This window comes from Eubalaena glacialis, chromosome 15, assembly GCF_028564815.1.
Source record: "Eubalaena glacialis isolate mEubGla1 chromosome 15, mEubGla1.1.hap2.+ XY, whole genome shotgun sequence".
In the NCBI taxonomy this organism is placed as follows: Eukaryota; Metazoa; Chordata; class Mammalia; order Artiodactyla; family Balaenidae; genus Eubalaena; species Eubalaena glacialis.
The window spans coordinates 87414748-87430505 of record NC_083730.1 but is presented as its reverse complement, the minus strand read 5'-3'; the positions used below and the strand labels follow the sequence as shown (position 1 = coordinate 87430505).

General features: G+C 41.1%; 2 protein-coding genes across 2 annotated transcripts in view; both read right to left on the bottom strand.

Annotated features, from left to right (window-relative positions):
* The window catches only part of DNAH10 (dynein axonemal heavy chain 10), a 157018-nt gene extending 145360 nt beyond the window's left edge, over nt 1–11658 (bottom strand). The window contains exons 1-2 of the mRNA XM_061170347.1: nt 11445–11658; nt 7827–7895 (exon numbers count right to left, since the gene is read on the bottom strand). Coding sequence (XP_061026330.1) covers nt 7827–7895; nt 11445–11658 — 283 coding nt within the window. The remainder of the gene's footprint in view (nt 1–7826; nt 7896–11444) is intronic.
* Nucleotides 11659–14315: 2657 nt separating this feature from the next.
* Nucleotides 14316–15758, bottom strand: part of ATP6V0A2 (ATPase H+ transporting V0 subunit a2) — a 37466-nt gene continuing 36023 nt past the window's right edge. Inside the window, exon 20 of the mRNA XM_061170429.1 lies at nt 14316–15498. Within this exon, the coding sequence (XP_061026412.1) occupies nt 15399–15498 (100 nt within the window). The 3' untranslated portion in view covers nt 14316–15398. The remainder of the gene's footprint in view (nt 15499–15758) is intronic.

The following is a 15758-nucleotide window of genomic DNA, read 5'->3' as shown; positions in this document are numbered from 1 at the left end:
CGGGAGCTGTACGAACAAAGAAGAGAAAGGGAAATCTCTCCCAGCAGCCTCAGAAGCAGCGGATTAAAGCTCCACAAACAACTTGATGTGCCTGCATCTGTTGAATACCTGAATAGACAACGAATCATCCCAAATTTAGGAGATGGACTTTGGGAGCAGGATATATTAACTTTTCCCCTTTTCCTTTTTTTTGTGAGTGTAGATGTGTATGCTTCTGGGTGAGATTTTGTCTGTATAGCTTTGCTCTCACCGTTAGTCCTAGGGTTAGGTCCGTCCGTTTTTTTTTTTTTTTTTTTTTTTGGCTTAAAAAAATTTTTTTTTCCCTAATAAATGTTTTCTTAATAATTTTTTCCTTATTTTTTATTTTTAAAAAATTTTTTAATAAGTTTTTTCATATTTTTTATTTTAAAAAATTAAAAAATTTTTTTTCTTAATAAATTTTTTCTAAATAATTTTTTTCTTATTTTTAGTATAAAAAATTAATAAATCTATTTTTAAAAATTAAAAAAATTTTTTTTCTTAATAAATTTACTCTTAATAATTTTTTTTCTTATTTTTTATTATAATTGCTTTATTTTATTTTATTTTATCTTCTTTTTTTCTTTCTTTCCATTTTTTCTCCCTTTTATTCTGAGCCGTGTGGATGAAAGGCTCTTGGTGCTCCAGCCAGGCATCAGGGCTGTGCCTCTGAGGTGGGAGAGCCAACTTCAGGACACTGGTCCACAAGAGACCTCCCAGCTCCACGTAATACCAAACGGTGAAAATCTCTCACAGATCTCCATCTCAACATCAAGACCCAGCTTCACTCAACGACCAGCAAGCTACAGTGCTGGACACCCTATACCAAACAACTAGCAAGAGAGGAACACAGCCCCATCCATTAACAGAGAGGCTGCCTAAAATCATAATAAGGCCACAGACACCCCAAAACACACCACCAGACGTGGACGAACCCACCAGAAAGACAACATCCAGCCTCATCCACCAGAACACAGGCACTAGTTCCCTCCACCAGGAAACCTACACAACCCACTGAACCAACCTTAGCCACTGGGGACAGATACCAAAAACAACGGGAACTACGAACCTGCAGCCTGTGAAAAGGAGACCCCAAACACAGTAAGATAAGCAAAATGAGAAGACAGAAAAACACACAGCAGATGAAGGAGCAGGGTCAAAACACACCAGACCTAACAAATGAAGAGGAAATAGGTAGTCTACCTGAAAAAGAATTCAGAATAATGATAGTAAGGATGATCCAAAGTCTTGGAAATAGAATAGACAAAATGCAAGAAACATTTAACAAGGACGTAGAAGAACTAAAGAGGAACCAAGAAACGATGACAAGCACAATAAATGAAATTAAAAATACTCTAGATGGGATCAATAGCAGAATAACTGAGGCAGAAGAACGGATAAGTGACCTGGAAGATAAAATGGTGGAAATAACTACTGCAGAGCAGAATAAAGAAAAAAGAATGAAAAGAACTGAGGACAGTCTCAGAGACCTCTGGGACAACATTAAATGCACCAACATTCGAATTATAGGGGTCCCAGAAGAAGAAGAGAAAAAGAAAGGGACTGAGAAAATATTTGAAGAGATTCTAGTTGAAAACTTCCCTAATATGGGAAAGGAAATAGTTAATCAAGTCCTGGAAGCACAGAGAGTCCCATACAGGATAAATCCAAGGAGAAACACACCAAGACACATATTAATCAAACTATCAAAAATTAAATATAAAGAAAACATATTAAAAGCAGCAAGGGAAAAACAACAGATAACACACAAGGGCATCCCCATAAGGTTAACAGCTGATCTTTCAGCAGAAACGCTGCAAGCCAGAAGGGAGTGGCAGGATATACTTAAAGTGATGAAGGAGAAAAACCTACAACCAAGATTACTCTACCCAGCAAGGATCTCATTCAGATTTGATGGAGAAATTAAAACCTTTACAGACAAGCAAAAGCTGAGAGAGTTCAGCACCACCAAACCAGCTTTACAACAAATGCTAAAGGAACTTCTCTAGGCAAGAAACACAAGAGAAGGAAAACACCTACAATAACAAACCCAAAACATTTAAGAAAATGGGAATAGGAACATACATATCGATAATTACCTTAAATGTAAATGGATTAAATGCTCCCACCAAAAGACACAGACTGGCTGAATGGATACAAAAACAAGACCCATATATATGCTGTCTACAAGAGACCCACTTCAGACCTAGAGACACATACAGACTGAAAGTGAGGGGATGGAAAAAGATATTCCATGCAAATGGAAATCAAAAGAAAGCTGGAGTAGCAATTCTCATATCAGACAAAATAGACTTTAAAATAAAGACAATTACAAGAGACAAAGACGGACACTATATAATGATCAAGGGATCGATCCAAGAGGAAGGTATAACAATTGTAAATATTTATGCACCCAACATAGGAGCACCTCAATACATAAGGCAAATACTAACAGCCATAAAAGGGGAAATCGACAGTAACACAATCATAGTAGGGGACTTTAACACCCCACTTTCACCAATGGACAGATCATCCAAAATGAAAATAAATAAGGAAACACAAGCTTTAAATGATGCATTAAACAAGATGGACTTAATTGATATTTATAGGACATTCCACCCAAAAACAACAGAATACACATTTTTCTCAAGTGCTCATGGAACATTCTCCAGGATAGATCATATCTTGGGTCACAAATCAAGCCTTGGTAAATTTAAAAAAATTGAAATCGTATCAAGTATCTTTTCCGACCACAACGCTATGAGACTAGATATCAATTACAGGAAAAGATCTGTAAAAAATACAAACACATGGAGGCTACACAATACACTACTTAATAACGAAGTGATCACTGAAGAAATCAAAGGGGAAATCAAAAAATACCTAGAAACAAATGACAATGGAGACACGACGATCCAAAACCTATGGGATGCAGCAAAAGCAGTTCTAAGAGGGAAGTTTATAGCAATACAAGCCTACATCAAGAAACAGGAAACATCTCGAATAAACAACCTAACCTTGCACCTAAAGCAATTAGAGAAAGAAGAACAAAAAAACCCCAAAGCTAGCAGAAGGAAAGAAATCATAAAGATCAGATCAGAAATAAATGAAAAAGAAATGAAGGAAACAATAGCAAAAATCAATGAAACTAAAAGCTGGTTCTTTGAGAAGATAAACAAAATTGATAAACCATTAGCCAGACTCATCAAGAGAAAAAAGGAGAAGACTCAAATCAATAGAATTAGAAATGAAAAAGGAGAAGTAACCACTGACACTGCAGAAATACAAACGATCATAAGAGATTACTACAAGCAACTCTATGCTAATAAAATGGACAACCTGGAAGAAATGGACAGATTCTTAGAAATGCACAACCTGCCGAGACTGAACCAGGAAGAAATAGAAAATATGAACAGACCAATCACAAGCACTGAAATTGAAACTGTGATTAAAAATCTTCCAACACACAAAAGCCCAGGACCAGATGGCTTCACAGGCGAATTCTATCAAACATTTAGAGAAGAGCTAACACCTATCCTTCTCAAACTCTTCCAAAATATTGCAGAGGGAGGAACACTCCCCAACTCATTCTACGAGGCCACCATCACCCTGATACCAAAACCAGGCAAAGATGTCACAAAGAAAGAAAACTACAGGCCAATATCACTGATGAACATAGATGCAAAAATCCTCAACAAAATACTAGCAAACAGAATCCAACAGCACATTAAAAGGATCATACACCATGATCAAGTGGGGTTTATTCCAGGAATGCAAGGATTCTTCAATATACGCAAATCAATCAACGTGATACATCATATTAACAAATTGAAGGAGAAAAACCATATGATCATCTCAATAGATGCAGAGAAAGCTTTCGACAAAATTCAACACCCATTTATGATAAAAGTCCTGCAGAAAGTAGGCATAGAGGGAACTTTCCTCAACATAATAAAGGCCGTATATGACAAACCCACAGCCAACATTGTCCTCAATGGTGAAAAACTGAAACCATTTCCACTAAGATCAGGAACAAGACAAGGTTGCCCACTCTCACCACTATTATTCAACATAGTTTTGGAAGTGTTAGCCACAGCAATCAGAGACGAAAAAGAAATAAAAGGAATCCAAATCGGAAAAGAAGAAGTAAAGCTGTCACTGTTTGCAGATGACATGATACTATACATAGAGAATCCAAAAGATGCTACCAGAAAACTACTAGAGCTAATCAATGAATTTGGTAAAGTAGCAGGATACAAAATTAATGCACAGAAATCTCTTGCATTCCTGTATACTAATGATGAAAAATCTGAAAGTGAAATTAAGAAAACACTCCCGTTTACCATTGCAACAAAAAGAATAAAATACCTAGGAATAAACCTACCTAAGGAGACAAAAGACCTGTATGCAGAAAATTATAGGACACTGATGAAAGAAATTAAAGATGATACAAATAGATGGAGAGATATACCATGTTCTTGGATTGGAAGAATAAACATTGTGAAAATGACTCTGCTACCCAAAGCAATCTACAGATTCAATGCAATCCCTATCAAACTACCAACGGCATTTTTCACAGAACTAGAACAAAAAATTTCACAATTTGTATGGAAACACAAAAGACCCCGAATAGCCAAAGCAATCTTGAGAACGAAAAATGGAGCTGGAGGAATCAGGCTCCCTGACTTCAGACTATATTACAAAGCTACAGTAATCAAGACAGTTTGGTACTGGCACAAAAACAGAAATATAGATCAATGGAACAGGATAGAAAGCCCAGAGATAAGCCCACGCACATATGGTCACCTTATCTTTGATAAAGGAGGCAAGCATATACAGTGGAGAAAAGACAGCCTCTTCAATAAGTGGTGCTGGGAAAATTGGACAGATACATGTAAAAGTATGAAATTAGAACACTCCCTAACACCATACACAAAAATAAACTCAAAATGGATTAAAGACCTAAGTGTAAGGCCAGACACTATCAAACTCTTAGAGGAAAACATAGGCAGAACACTGTATGACATAAGTCACAGCAAGATCCTTTTTGACCCAGGTCCTAGAGAAATGGAAATAAAAACACAAATAAACAAATGGGACCTAATGAAACTTAAAAGCTTTTGCACAGCAAAGGAAACCATAAACAAGACCAAAAGACAACCCTCAGAGTGGGAGAAAATATTTGCAAATGAAGCAACGGACAAAGGATTAATCTCCAAGATTTACAAGCAGCTCATGCAGCTCAATAACAAAAAAACAAACAACCCAATCCAAAAATGGGCAGAAGACCTAAATAGACATTTCTCCAAAGAAGAGATACAGATTGCCAACAGACACATGAAAGAATGCTCAACATCATTAATCATTAGAGAAATGCAAATCAAAACTACAATGAGGTATCATCTCACACCGGTCAGAATGGCCATCATCAAAAAATCTAGAAACAATAAATGCTGGAGAGGGTGTGGAGAAAAGGGAACACTCTTGCACTGTTGGTGGGAATGTAAATTGATACAGCCACTATGGAGAACAGTATGGAGGTTCCTTAAAAAACTAAAAATAGAACTACCATATGACCCAGCAATCCCACTACTGGGCATATACCCTGAGAAAACCATAATTCAGAAAGAGTCATGTACCAAAATATTCATTGCAGCTCTGTTTACAATAGCCAGGACATGGAAGCAACCTAGGTGTCCATCATCGGATGAATGGATAAAGAAGATGTGGCACATATATACAATGGAATATTACTCAGCCATAAAAAGAAATGAAATGGAGGTGTTTGTAATGAGGTGGATGGAGTTAGAGTCTGTCATACAGAGTGAAGTAAGCCAGAAAGAGAAAAACAAATACAGTATGCTAACACATATATATGGAATCTAAGGGAAAAAAAAAAAAAGAGGTCATGAAGAACCTAGTGGCAAGATGGGAATAAAGACACAGACCTACTAGAGAATGGACTTGAGGATATGGGGAGGGGGAGGGGTGAGATGTGACAGGGTGAGAGAGTGTCATGGACATATATACACTACCAAATGTAAAATAGATAACTAGTGGGAAGCAGCCGCATAGCACAGGGAGATCAGCTCGGTGCTTTGTGACCACCTAGAGGGGTGGGATAGGGAGGGTGGGAGGGAGGGAGATGCAAGAGGGAAGAGATATGGCAACATATGTATATGTGTAACTGATTCACTTTGTTGTAAAGCAGAAGCTAGCACACCATTGTAAAGCAATTATACTTCAATAAAGATGTTAAAAAAAAAAAAAAAAAAAAAAAAAAAAAAAAAAAAAAGAATGTCCATGTTGAAAATAAAGATTATAGAGTTACAGATGTAGAAAATAAATGTATGGTTACCGGGGGGGGCGGGGGGGGGGGGTAAGGGAGGGAGGGATAAATTGGGAGATTGGGATTGACACATACACACTACTATATATAAAACAGATAACTCATAAGGACCTACTGTATAGCACAGGGAACTCTACTCAATACTCTGTAATGGCCTACGGGGAAAAGAATCTAAAAAAGAGTGGATATATGTGTTTGTATAACAGATTCACTTTGCTGCACAGCAGAAACTAACACAACATTGTAAATCAATTATACCCCAATGAAAAAATATTTTTAATAAATAAAAAATAAAGATTAAATGCCTCCCTTCCTGGGACGCCAGCGCTGGTCCTCCTTTGATAATACAACTCCCTTCCCAGGTGCCAAGGCCTTGCTGTATGTGCTGTACATGTACATGCTGGTCTGTTGTTTTTTTTGTTTGTTTGTTTGTTTTTTGAAACCTTGAAGAAATGTATCCCTGACTTGTTTAATGTTCTTTGTTCTGAAAAGATATAAAACTGTGCTGAAAACCCTGCTTCTCCAGAGCAGCTTCTCCGAGTAACCTGGGAAGCTGGCCCTCAGGCTATAGTCCTCAGTTTGGCTCGAATGAAAATCTTTTCTATTCTTATTATTGATTGTTTATTATTTTCGTCAACAGGTCATAGTGGAGAGGGTGGTCCCTGAATCCAATGACTGGTGTTGTTATGAGAGAAAGGAGGTAATTCAGACACACACACACACACACACACACACACACGTATACACACATACACACAAATACACATAATCACACACATACACGCACGCACACATACACGCATATACACGTACACATACACACATACACACACATGCATACATACAAACATACACACACAAATACACACATTCACACATACACACACATATATACACACGTATACACACAAACACACATACACACACAAAAACACACATTCACACAAATACACATTCACATACACACACGCACGTGCACACATACACATACATACACACATACATGCATACACACATGCACACACATGCACGCACACGCGCACACACACATACACACACACACAGGGCAGACAGCCATGTGACGACAGAGGCATAGATTGGAGGGATGTGTCTACAAGCCAAGGAACATCAAGGAAGCCTACAGCCACCAGAAGCTGGGAGAGGCCAGGAAGGATCCTCCCCCAGGGCCTGCCCACACCTTGATTTTGAACTTGTAGCCTCCGGCACTGCCTCCTTCAAGGCAGTGCTGTTGTTCTAAGCCACCCAGTCTGTGGTCCTTGGTTATGGCAGCCCCAGGTAGTTAATCATGAACCTATGCACACCCAGCACTTTCTCCTTGTACTTCTTACCAAGTCGCAGCTTCACAAAAGTAAAAAGCAGAAACTGATTCTCGTCTGGGCATGCGGACCCCTCCCTCCGGATGCATGCCCCCCAGTGCCGCTCACCCCCAATTCCAGACCTGATGCTCTATCCGCCGACTGGGTCTCTTCTTCCTCTTCTTCCTCAGACGGGCCAGGAATCTCGCCGTCTTTATAGCCACATAAAGCAAAAGAAAAAAAAAAAACGTAATTGTACCACTGCTCTCCTTGGCACTGAGGGTTGGTCCGTGGCCCCAGGAGAGTCGTGCCTGTTACGGTTGGCTGGAGGAAGTCATCGAGAAGACAGGACCGCTGCCCGACCCGCGAGCTGACCCCGGACAATCGGAGGCCCCTTGCCCCTGCCCTGTCCTGGGGATGTCCACCCTGCCCACCATGCCCACCATGAGAGCCGTTTCAAGAATGCACCTGGAGAGATCAGGTGTGTCTGAGACCGCCAGACAGTGTGGGTGCCTGAACCCCGGGAAGGCCTCTCTATAAACTCTTAGATGCTGGCGGGCGGGCAGTGATCTCGGCCAGCCACGCCCAAGACCGCCACCTACTGATCCGGAGTGGCTGCCTCTTTCTCTGGTCTCTCCTTGCCCTCCGTGTATGGGGGTGGTTTGCGAACCAACACACAGTCCCACAGAAACATCCCAGTTACTGGAAACAGCCTTAAGGGACATGAAAGAAAGATTTGTGCAAATTCTCCAGGGAGATGAAGGACACAGGATGATCACACAGTTACAAGCACCCCAAAGAAATATAAATGACCAACATGCATAAAAAAAAGGCTCAACTCTACTAATTATGATACAAATGTACATGAGAACGAGGAAGTGCATCCACCTTTCATCTATGGGGTTGGCAAAAATTTTAACGATAATACCCAATGTTGGCAAGGATGTTGGCAAACAGACACCTCCTCACCGTTGCCAGGTGTGGACTGGGAGGGCCATTCTAGAGAGGTTTGGCAGGACACATCCAAGCTGTAAATGCACACACCCGCCAAACCCACGGTTCCACTTTTAGATATCTCTCCCACGAAATACCGAAAGCGTACAAAGGTAGACGCACATTGTGACGTTGTGTGTAAAATAAAATACTGCAGAAAGATAAATGTCCATTCACTAGGGAATGGATAAATAAAATATGGTACATCTATAAAGTTACATAGATCTATAGGTACTGACATGAAAAATTCTGCAAGATATCTTTGAGGGAGGACCAGTCACAACATACTATATAAAGAGTGATCTTATTTATGATTTCAGGAACTCTGTATATATCTACATATTATCATTGTATACATGCCATTATCTGGAAAGATATAAATGATGATAGATAGATAGACAGATAGATTGATCTGGGAAAAGATCTGGCAGGATATACACCAAACTACCACTAGTGGTTACCTATAGGAATGGGAGCAGGGTTGAGGGAAGAGTGAAGGATTATTTTTTCACTTTTTATTTTCTGTGTTTCTAAATTCTACGTTATGTGAATTTTTAAGAGAACATCTTCCAGTAATACTTACTGGAAGTAAGTATTAATTACTTAATACCGTGTAATTTTTAAATTACTGTGTAATTTTGCAATTTCTAAAAATTACTGTGTAAAAATGTAAGCAAGTTATTAAGTGATATGGACAGGATGATTCCATTTTGTTATTTCAAGAAACAACACATGTTAGCTATTAGAACAGCATCTTGGACTAGCTGCTGCTGGTCTAGACACCCCTCTTTCCTCAAGACCACCCTGCCAGCATCTGTCTCCATTCAAATAATTTTTAACCAGGAGCAGAGAGAAGTCTTGACCAGGGGAGAGGCAGAAATAGAGAGAAAAGAGGGATGAAGGGACATGCATTGACCCCACTCCAGGTCCTCTGGACAAACCAGAGACCCCATAAAGGATCCAATAAAACTGTCCAAGGGTCTTTGTGAGTCTGCAGGCTTAATAAGCAGAGGGTGGGTGACAACTTGAAACCCCGAGCTGGGGAGGAGGTCTCGTCTCCCCACCTCTGTCCAGAACCCAACCCCCAACACTCAACACCATTCTAGTGCCCCCAGGAGCAGTAGCTTTGAGTTTCTGGGGACGGCATCCTCAGCAGGGAATACATTGCCATTCTCAAGATGTGATGACAGTGAGAAGACCCAGAAAAGGAGGGGAAGAACGTTGGGGTGGGCTGAGGGGTGGGTTAGAGACAGACCAGAAACAGACATAGTGCTCGGAGGATTTCCGAGGACGCTTTGGAGGAATTAAGCAGGGGGACCCTCGGAAGTGAGACTAAAATCTCCTTCTACAAAGAACAGGGGCATCCTGCCAGGAGACACTGGGCTGAACATGTGGTAGTATACACAGCACAGAAAACAGCCACGAACTATTAACAGAAGCCCTCAGAGGTCACAAGAAGTCCAAGTCGCATTCATTTCTTACGGTCTTGGTATATATATATTTTTAAGTATACAAAATCAGGGTTACTGAAATATGGTACATGTAAAATAGTCAATCCTGTTAGTGTATTTTTGTATCCAGAATTTCACTTGGTGATCATGAGAGTCTAAATTCAAGGTCCTATTATAATGTAACATCCAGGTCCAAAGGTCTGCCGGGGAAGGGAGGGGGGAATAGAGTTAGATTCCAAATGTTACGAGGGTCATCTCTCTGGGTGTCATTTGCAATTTGTTATTGTTTATTTATGGGCTTGGATTTTTCTACAGTGAATATGTGTATTATTTTGTGCAAAGAATGTACATTTAAAATAAATAAATGTGCCTACGACCTTTTAAGAAAAAAAAGTTCTGCCTGGCTCTGCCATCTCACCCTGTGAAAGGTCCTGTAGGGGATCCAGAAGTCTCGTGAAGATGGGACACTAGCACAGGAGGCTGACATTGATGGGACACATCACACAAACCCGGTCCGTGACAGCTGCACTGATACTGGTGCTCCTACCGGGAGAGAACTTGTGTGTCTCTCAATCTCCTTTCTGAGTGTCCCCTGCACTCTGTCCTGTCTCCCCCTCCGCCCCCCCAGGCCGACTCTGTGTCCCTGGGCTGGACCAGCCACCTCCACAGAAGGTTCTGGGCATCAGTCACTGTCATTATTTTTATTTAAAATGCTAAATTGTTCAACATAAACGTTAAAAATTTTTTTAAAACCTTGTTTTGGTGTTACTTTACAATAGCACGTCGGGAGCCTGGGAAAATAGGAAGGGGCACCCTTCTCCACCTCTGGGAGACCCTGTCACCATCTGAGAGCGTGAGGATGAACTGACCCTCTCAGCCCCTGGGCCACTTCTCTATCCGTCTATGACACGTCATTGGACAGCGACACATATTCTTCTGAGTCTTTACTACGTGATCTGTGTGGGTGAGCTAGTTAACCCTCTCCGTGCCACAGCTTGCTCATCTGTAAAATGGGATAACAATACACCCACGTCATGGGATTAATAGCTGATATACGCGTTTGGAACTGTACCTGGCACAGAGTAAGCGCTAAATGAGTGTTTGCTGTGATTATTCATTCAAGGTCTGACTTCCCAAGTGGGCTTGTCCAGTTCACCCAGTGGCTGGACTGTGCCTGCACACGGTGGGCGACAATACGCATTGGCGGACGGCACGGGAGGCCAAGAGCGGGGTGGGCGGGGGTCTGCAGTCCCCGCGGTGGCGAGGCGGGGAACGGGGCAGGAGGGGGCGCGGCGGGAGGGCGGCCGCGGGGCTCACCGATCTCCATCTCCACTTCCTCGGGCACCACCTTGCGGTAGAAGAAGAGAGCCGAGGCACCCTCCTCGTCGCTGGTCTGGTTGAGGAAGTGCAGGATGAGGTCCTCGACCTCGCCGTCGTTGCGGTTCAGCAACTCCTCGAAGAGCTGGGGGTCTGTGATGCCGAAGGCGGTGTACACTCGGTCGCGCATCCACAGCACCCGCAGGTCGTCCATGGCGCCGCAGAGCCGGCAGCAACCGCAGCACCGGGCTCAGGGAGCGGAGCGCCGGGCGGGCGTCTGTGGCAACGGCGCCCCTAGCAACGGGCGCCCCGGCAACGGCCGCAGCGGGCGCGAGGACCCACGGTCTCTGGGCGCCCCTGCACCCGGGTCCCGCGCTCACAGAGGCGCGAAGCGGGACCCGGGAGGGTGGCGCGGAGCGCCTGGGGAGGGGCCGCGGCGCCCCAGCCTGCGCGCGGAGGGGGGCCGGGGCTCTTCCCCCGGATGGGCGCCCCCTTCCTCCCGGGAGGACCGAGATGAGCTGGACGGCCGCACGCAAGCCCCTGGGACGGAAAGACGTGTAGGAAGGCAGCCGACTGCAGACCTGGAGGTGCGCCAGGAGCCTTGTAAGTGCTGCATGTGCAAGGCCTCCTGTGATTCTCACCGCCACCGCGTCTGGGACTGTCCTGCCCGCTTTGTCGATAAGGAAACAGTGGCAAGATACGTGACAGACAAGGTCACGGTATCTCAGAGGTGGTAGAGGCAAAGTTGGACGCGAGGCAAAAAGGACTATAGTCTGAGCCCTCGGGTCGCTACGGATCAAAGGGCGTCAGAAGAGAAAATACACAGCGAAGATTCCCAAGAAGGGGAAAGCTCCTTCTGGTGTACCAGGATCAGGGAAGGGGGAGCCCCAAGAAGGGACACTGGCTACAGAGTAGGAGAAGCCGAGCTCTTCAGCTTTGTAGCCAATCCAAAGCCTAATAAAGCAAAACACCCACATTTCAAAAATAGAGATATATTTATTTTTCATTAGTAAGGGGAAGTTCAATACTGATAGGAAGATGCAAATTTGTCCCTTCATACATCTGTGGATCTTTAACTTGTTCAGTCGTTTTCCCTCATTAAGCCCCTAGAGTACTGGGCTGACCCTAAGAACCTAGCCTTCTTATTGGATTTTCCCATCAAGGAACAGGTGGAATATTCTAAGTATTCCTTAAAATTCTAAACCAAAGTTCAGCATCATTGGCCTGGCTGTTGGAAAATTACTACTCCGAACTGTCTTATTTTCATCATCCTGAATTAAGATTTCTTAATAACCTCACTGGAGATATACCAGATGGCATGCAAGCAAACCTGGCTTTAAATTTTTAATAAAGTTGTTTTTAAATGCAGACTGCGGAACAGTTGAAGTTATTTTTATTTCTGTTTTCCAAAATGAATCAGGCCCTGAAGTGTCGGAATTTTTAATTCGTAAACGTAACAGTTACCTATCCTATAGTCTATGCCTTATTAAACTGCTGCAGAGCGAAAATTCAGATCAGAACGTTGTTATAAAATACGCATTCCAGAAATGAGGACAGAGTGGCATTCAGTGAAGGGTGGGTCTCCTCAAAGTCCTAGCCACAGTAAACCGCCAGCCCACAGGCTCAGCGTAACCCCCATCAAACCCCCTTTGCACCCCTCAACTCAGCACCGTCACATCACCACCAGGACCTTCTTCACCCTTGCAGGGCGAAATCAAACTCTATTTTACTGAAGGAATCCCTTGGATTTTTATTTCAGGATGAACACCTGCATGAAAACTGGAAGATGTGGCAGTCGTGACTTTTCGTGTTAGGAAAATAAACAGATTAACTTAGCATCATCCAGACAACTGATCATTTGTCCTCTGGATGCCTGCTATCAAGGGAATGAAGTTATGTCTTAAGAACTGTACACATAACAGCTCTACCAAACAGCTTAACAAACAAAACAGAGCAACTGCTCTGGTAACATGACACTGGAACCAGTAGCTTTATATTAAGAAAGAAAATTTACCTTGGTGCCTAAAAGACACCATCAAACTGTAATTTTAGAGAGTTCTTTCACAAAAATTACGACTAACAATCCGTCTTTTATACCATTACGTTCTACAGAACTACTACATAGGTTTCAGTTGAAAAGAGACTCTTCACCCTCTGTTCTATGCCCTGATAGAGGCGTTCACTGGAATTAAAAAGTGGCCCCCGTGACAATTGCCAATGGGGACAGAAAAGAATTCTAGCAGATCCTGTACGTCTCTTGTTTACTAGTCAGTTAACTAGTCAGTTTACTTGTCAGTTAAAATGGTGGGTTTCCTAAGGATGAATTAGTTACCATCTTGGAGTAAAATAATAAAAATAAGAACTTGTGAGGGACACATTTGAAACCTGGAAGGCATTATTCAGATTTCGTATTCACCCAAAAGAAGTGTCCAAGTGCCTTTCTGAGGAAACTCAACGTTGACAGCAGTTATCATTTTTAAGAGTTTCATCAGCATCGTTTTATGTTTGATATTATGAGGGACAGCGTCTCATATGAGAGGAGTAGCATGGAATCTTTACTACAATTTAAAAGGTTTAATGTCAGAGTCACAGTTATGTCATGATGTTCAATTCATGCCTCTCAGCAAATAGGCCTTGAAATTACCTGAAAAGATACGCTTAAATTCAGGGCTACCATGATCTTAGCTTGTAATGAAAACCCTAAACTCTCTATCACCAGCCAAGGTGAAGGAGACAAGCGGGCCTCTTCATGTGAGTTACTCAAAATGTTAAGAAAGCGAAAATACTGCAGGTTTCTTTTTGAAAATAATTATCTAAAATCAATTACAGTAAAATATGAAAAACGAACATAATTTATAAGAATACAGGACAGATCAAAATGTTCAACAGGACTGACTCAAATGTCAAGTGAAAAGATGAATTTAATCTGAAGATTATACATTAATGGCTTAGTAAGAATTGGTTTTCAACTGATCTAAATAGTTTTTAAAAGTTTAACTCTAAATGCCTTCATTAGACATTTATTTCGAATTAGTCTGAAAGTGAATCTTTATAATTATATTGTTCTCAAGGATAGTTGCAACCTCTTCATGGTAAAATATCTTAATTTATATTTTATTATAAAAATATACAAAATACTACTTTTTACCTTTCCTTCACTCAGTATAAATCCCTTTTGGTTCAGGAACATCAGCCAAGCTGGTCACTAAGTTCGAATCATATCCATATTACATCTTCTATAGTCACACTGGATTTTAAGGCTCAGTACACAGTTTATCTTCCCAAACATACAATTATCATAATTGGTTTTATGTAAGGATAACAGGATAAGAGTCTTTAAAAAAATATACAAGTGGGATAACCATTTGTTGTATGTTATTTTATCCCATTTTCTCCAATTATTAAAACAAGACAAAATCGTAGAAACAATTCTACTTGTAATTCTAGATAGTATACAATAAAAAAAGTTTGCATACTTTTAACCAAGCAAAATAAATGTGAATCTTTTGATTAACCATCATTAAATTTTTTTAAAAACTACTTAACCTCAGCTGTTGGAAAATATTATCTGACAACTTCAGGTGACAGAATAACTCTAGTTTTTTTTAAATAAGTTGAAAAGGAATCAAGTATTTAAGACCATTGTCAATTAGCCATTCAAAACTGGCTTCTCTCCCCGAAGCCTATATTTTTAAAAATAACTTTAACATAACTTTTGGCATTAACTTATATTTGCTCATCATAAAAACTGAAAGAAATTTCTATATCTGAAATTGAGAAACTTTACAAAATATTTAACATATGAGGAAGAGGTATATCTTACAGAATCATTTGGCTATCTCATAAGGCAGTTAATGAAGATGGAATTTTTCCTATCGTCAATTTAACATAAGGAAATTCTACAACATGATAATTCTCCTTAAATCTGAAAGCTTGTTGGATACAGCAATATGATCATGCCATGTCGTCGTTAAACTTCGAAGAAAGTAATCTGAGTGAGAAAGGAACAAATTTGGTGCCTGCACCAACGTAGAATTTGTTCTGAAATTCTACCCTAAAAAAACAAAAAACAAAAAAACAAAAAAAAAACCATGTATTAATGAAAGATTCTGAATAACACTTGCTACATTTCTTAAAACAACATTTATAAGTTAAAAAAAAAAAAGTTCCTGTGCTTCTGAAGTTGCTTCATTCCATACATGCTCTTGGCACAAATACTTCTACTTAGATAAAATACACACACACACTGGCCCTTTGTTGCCTTTCTCATGAAGAAAACGCTGACACCTCACGTCACCTCCCACCCTATGGACA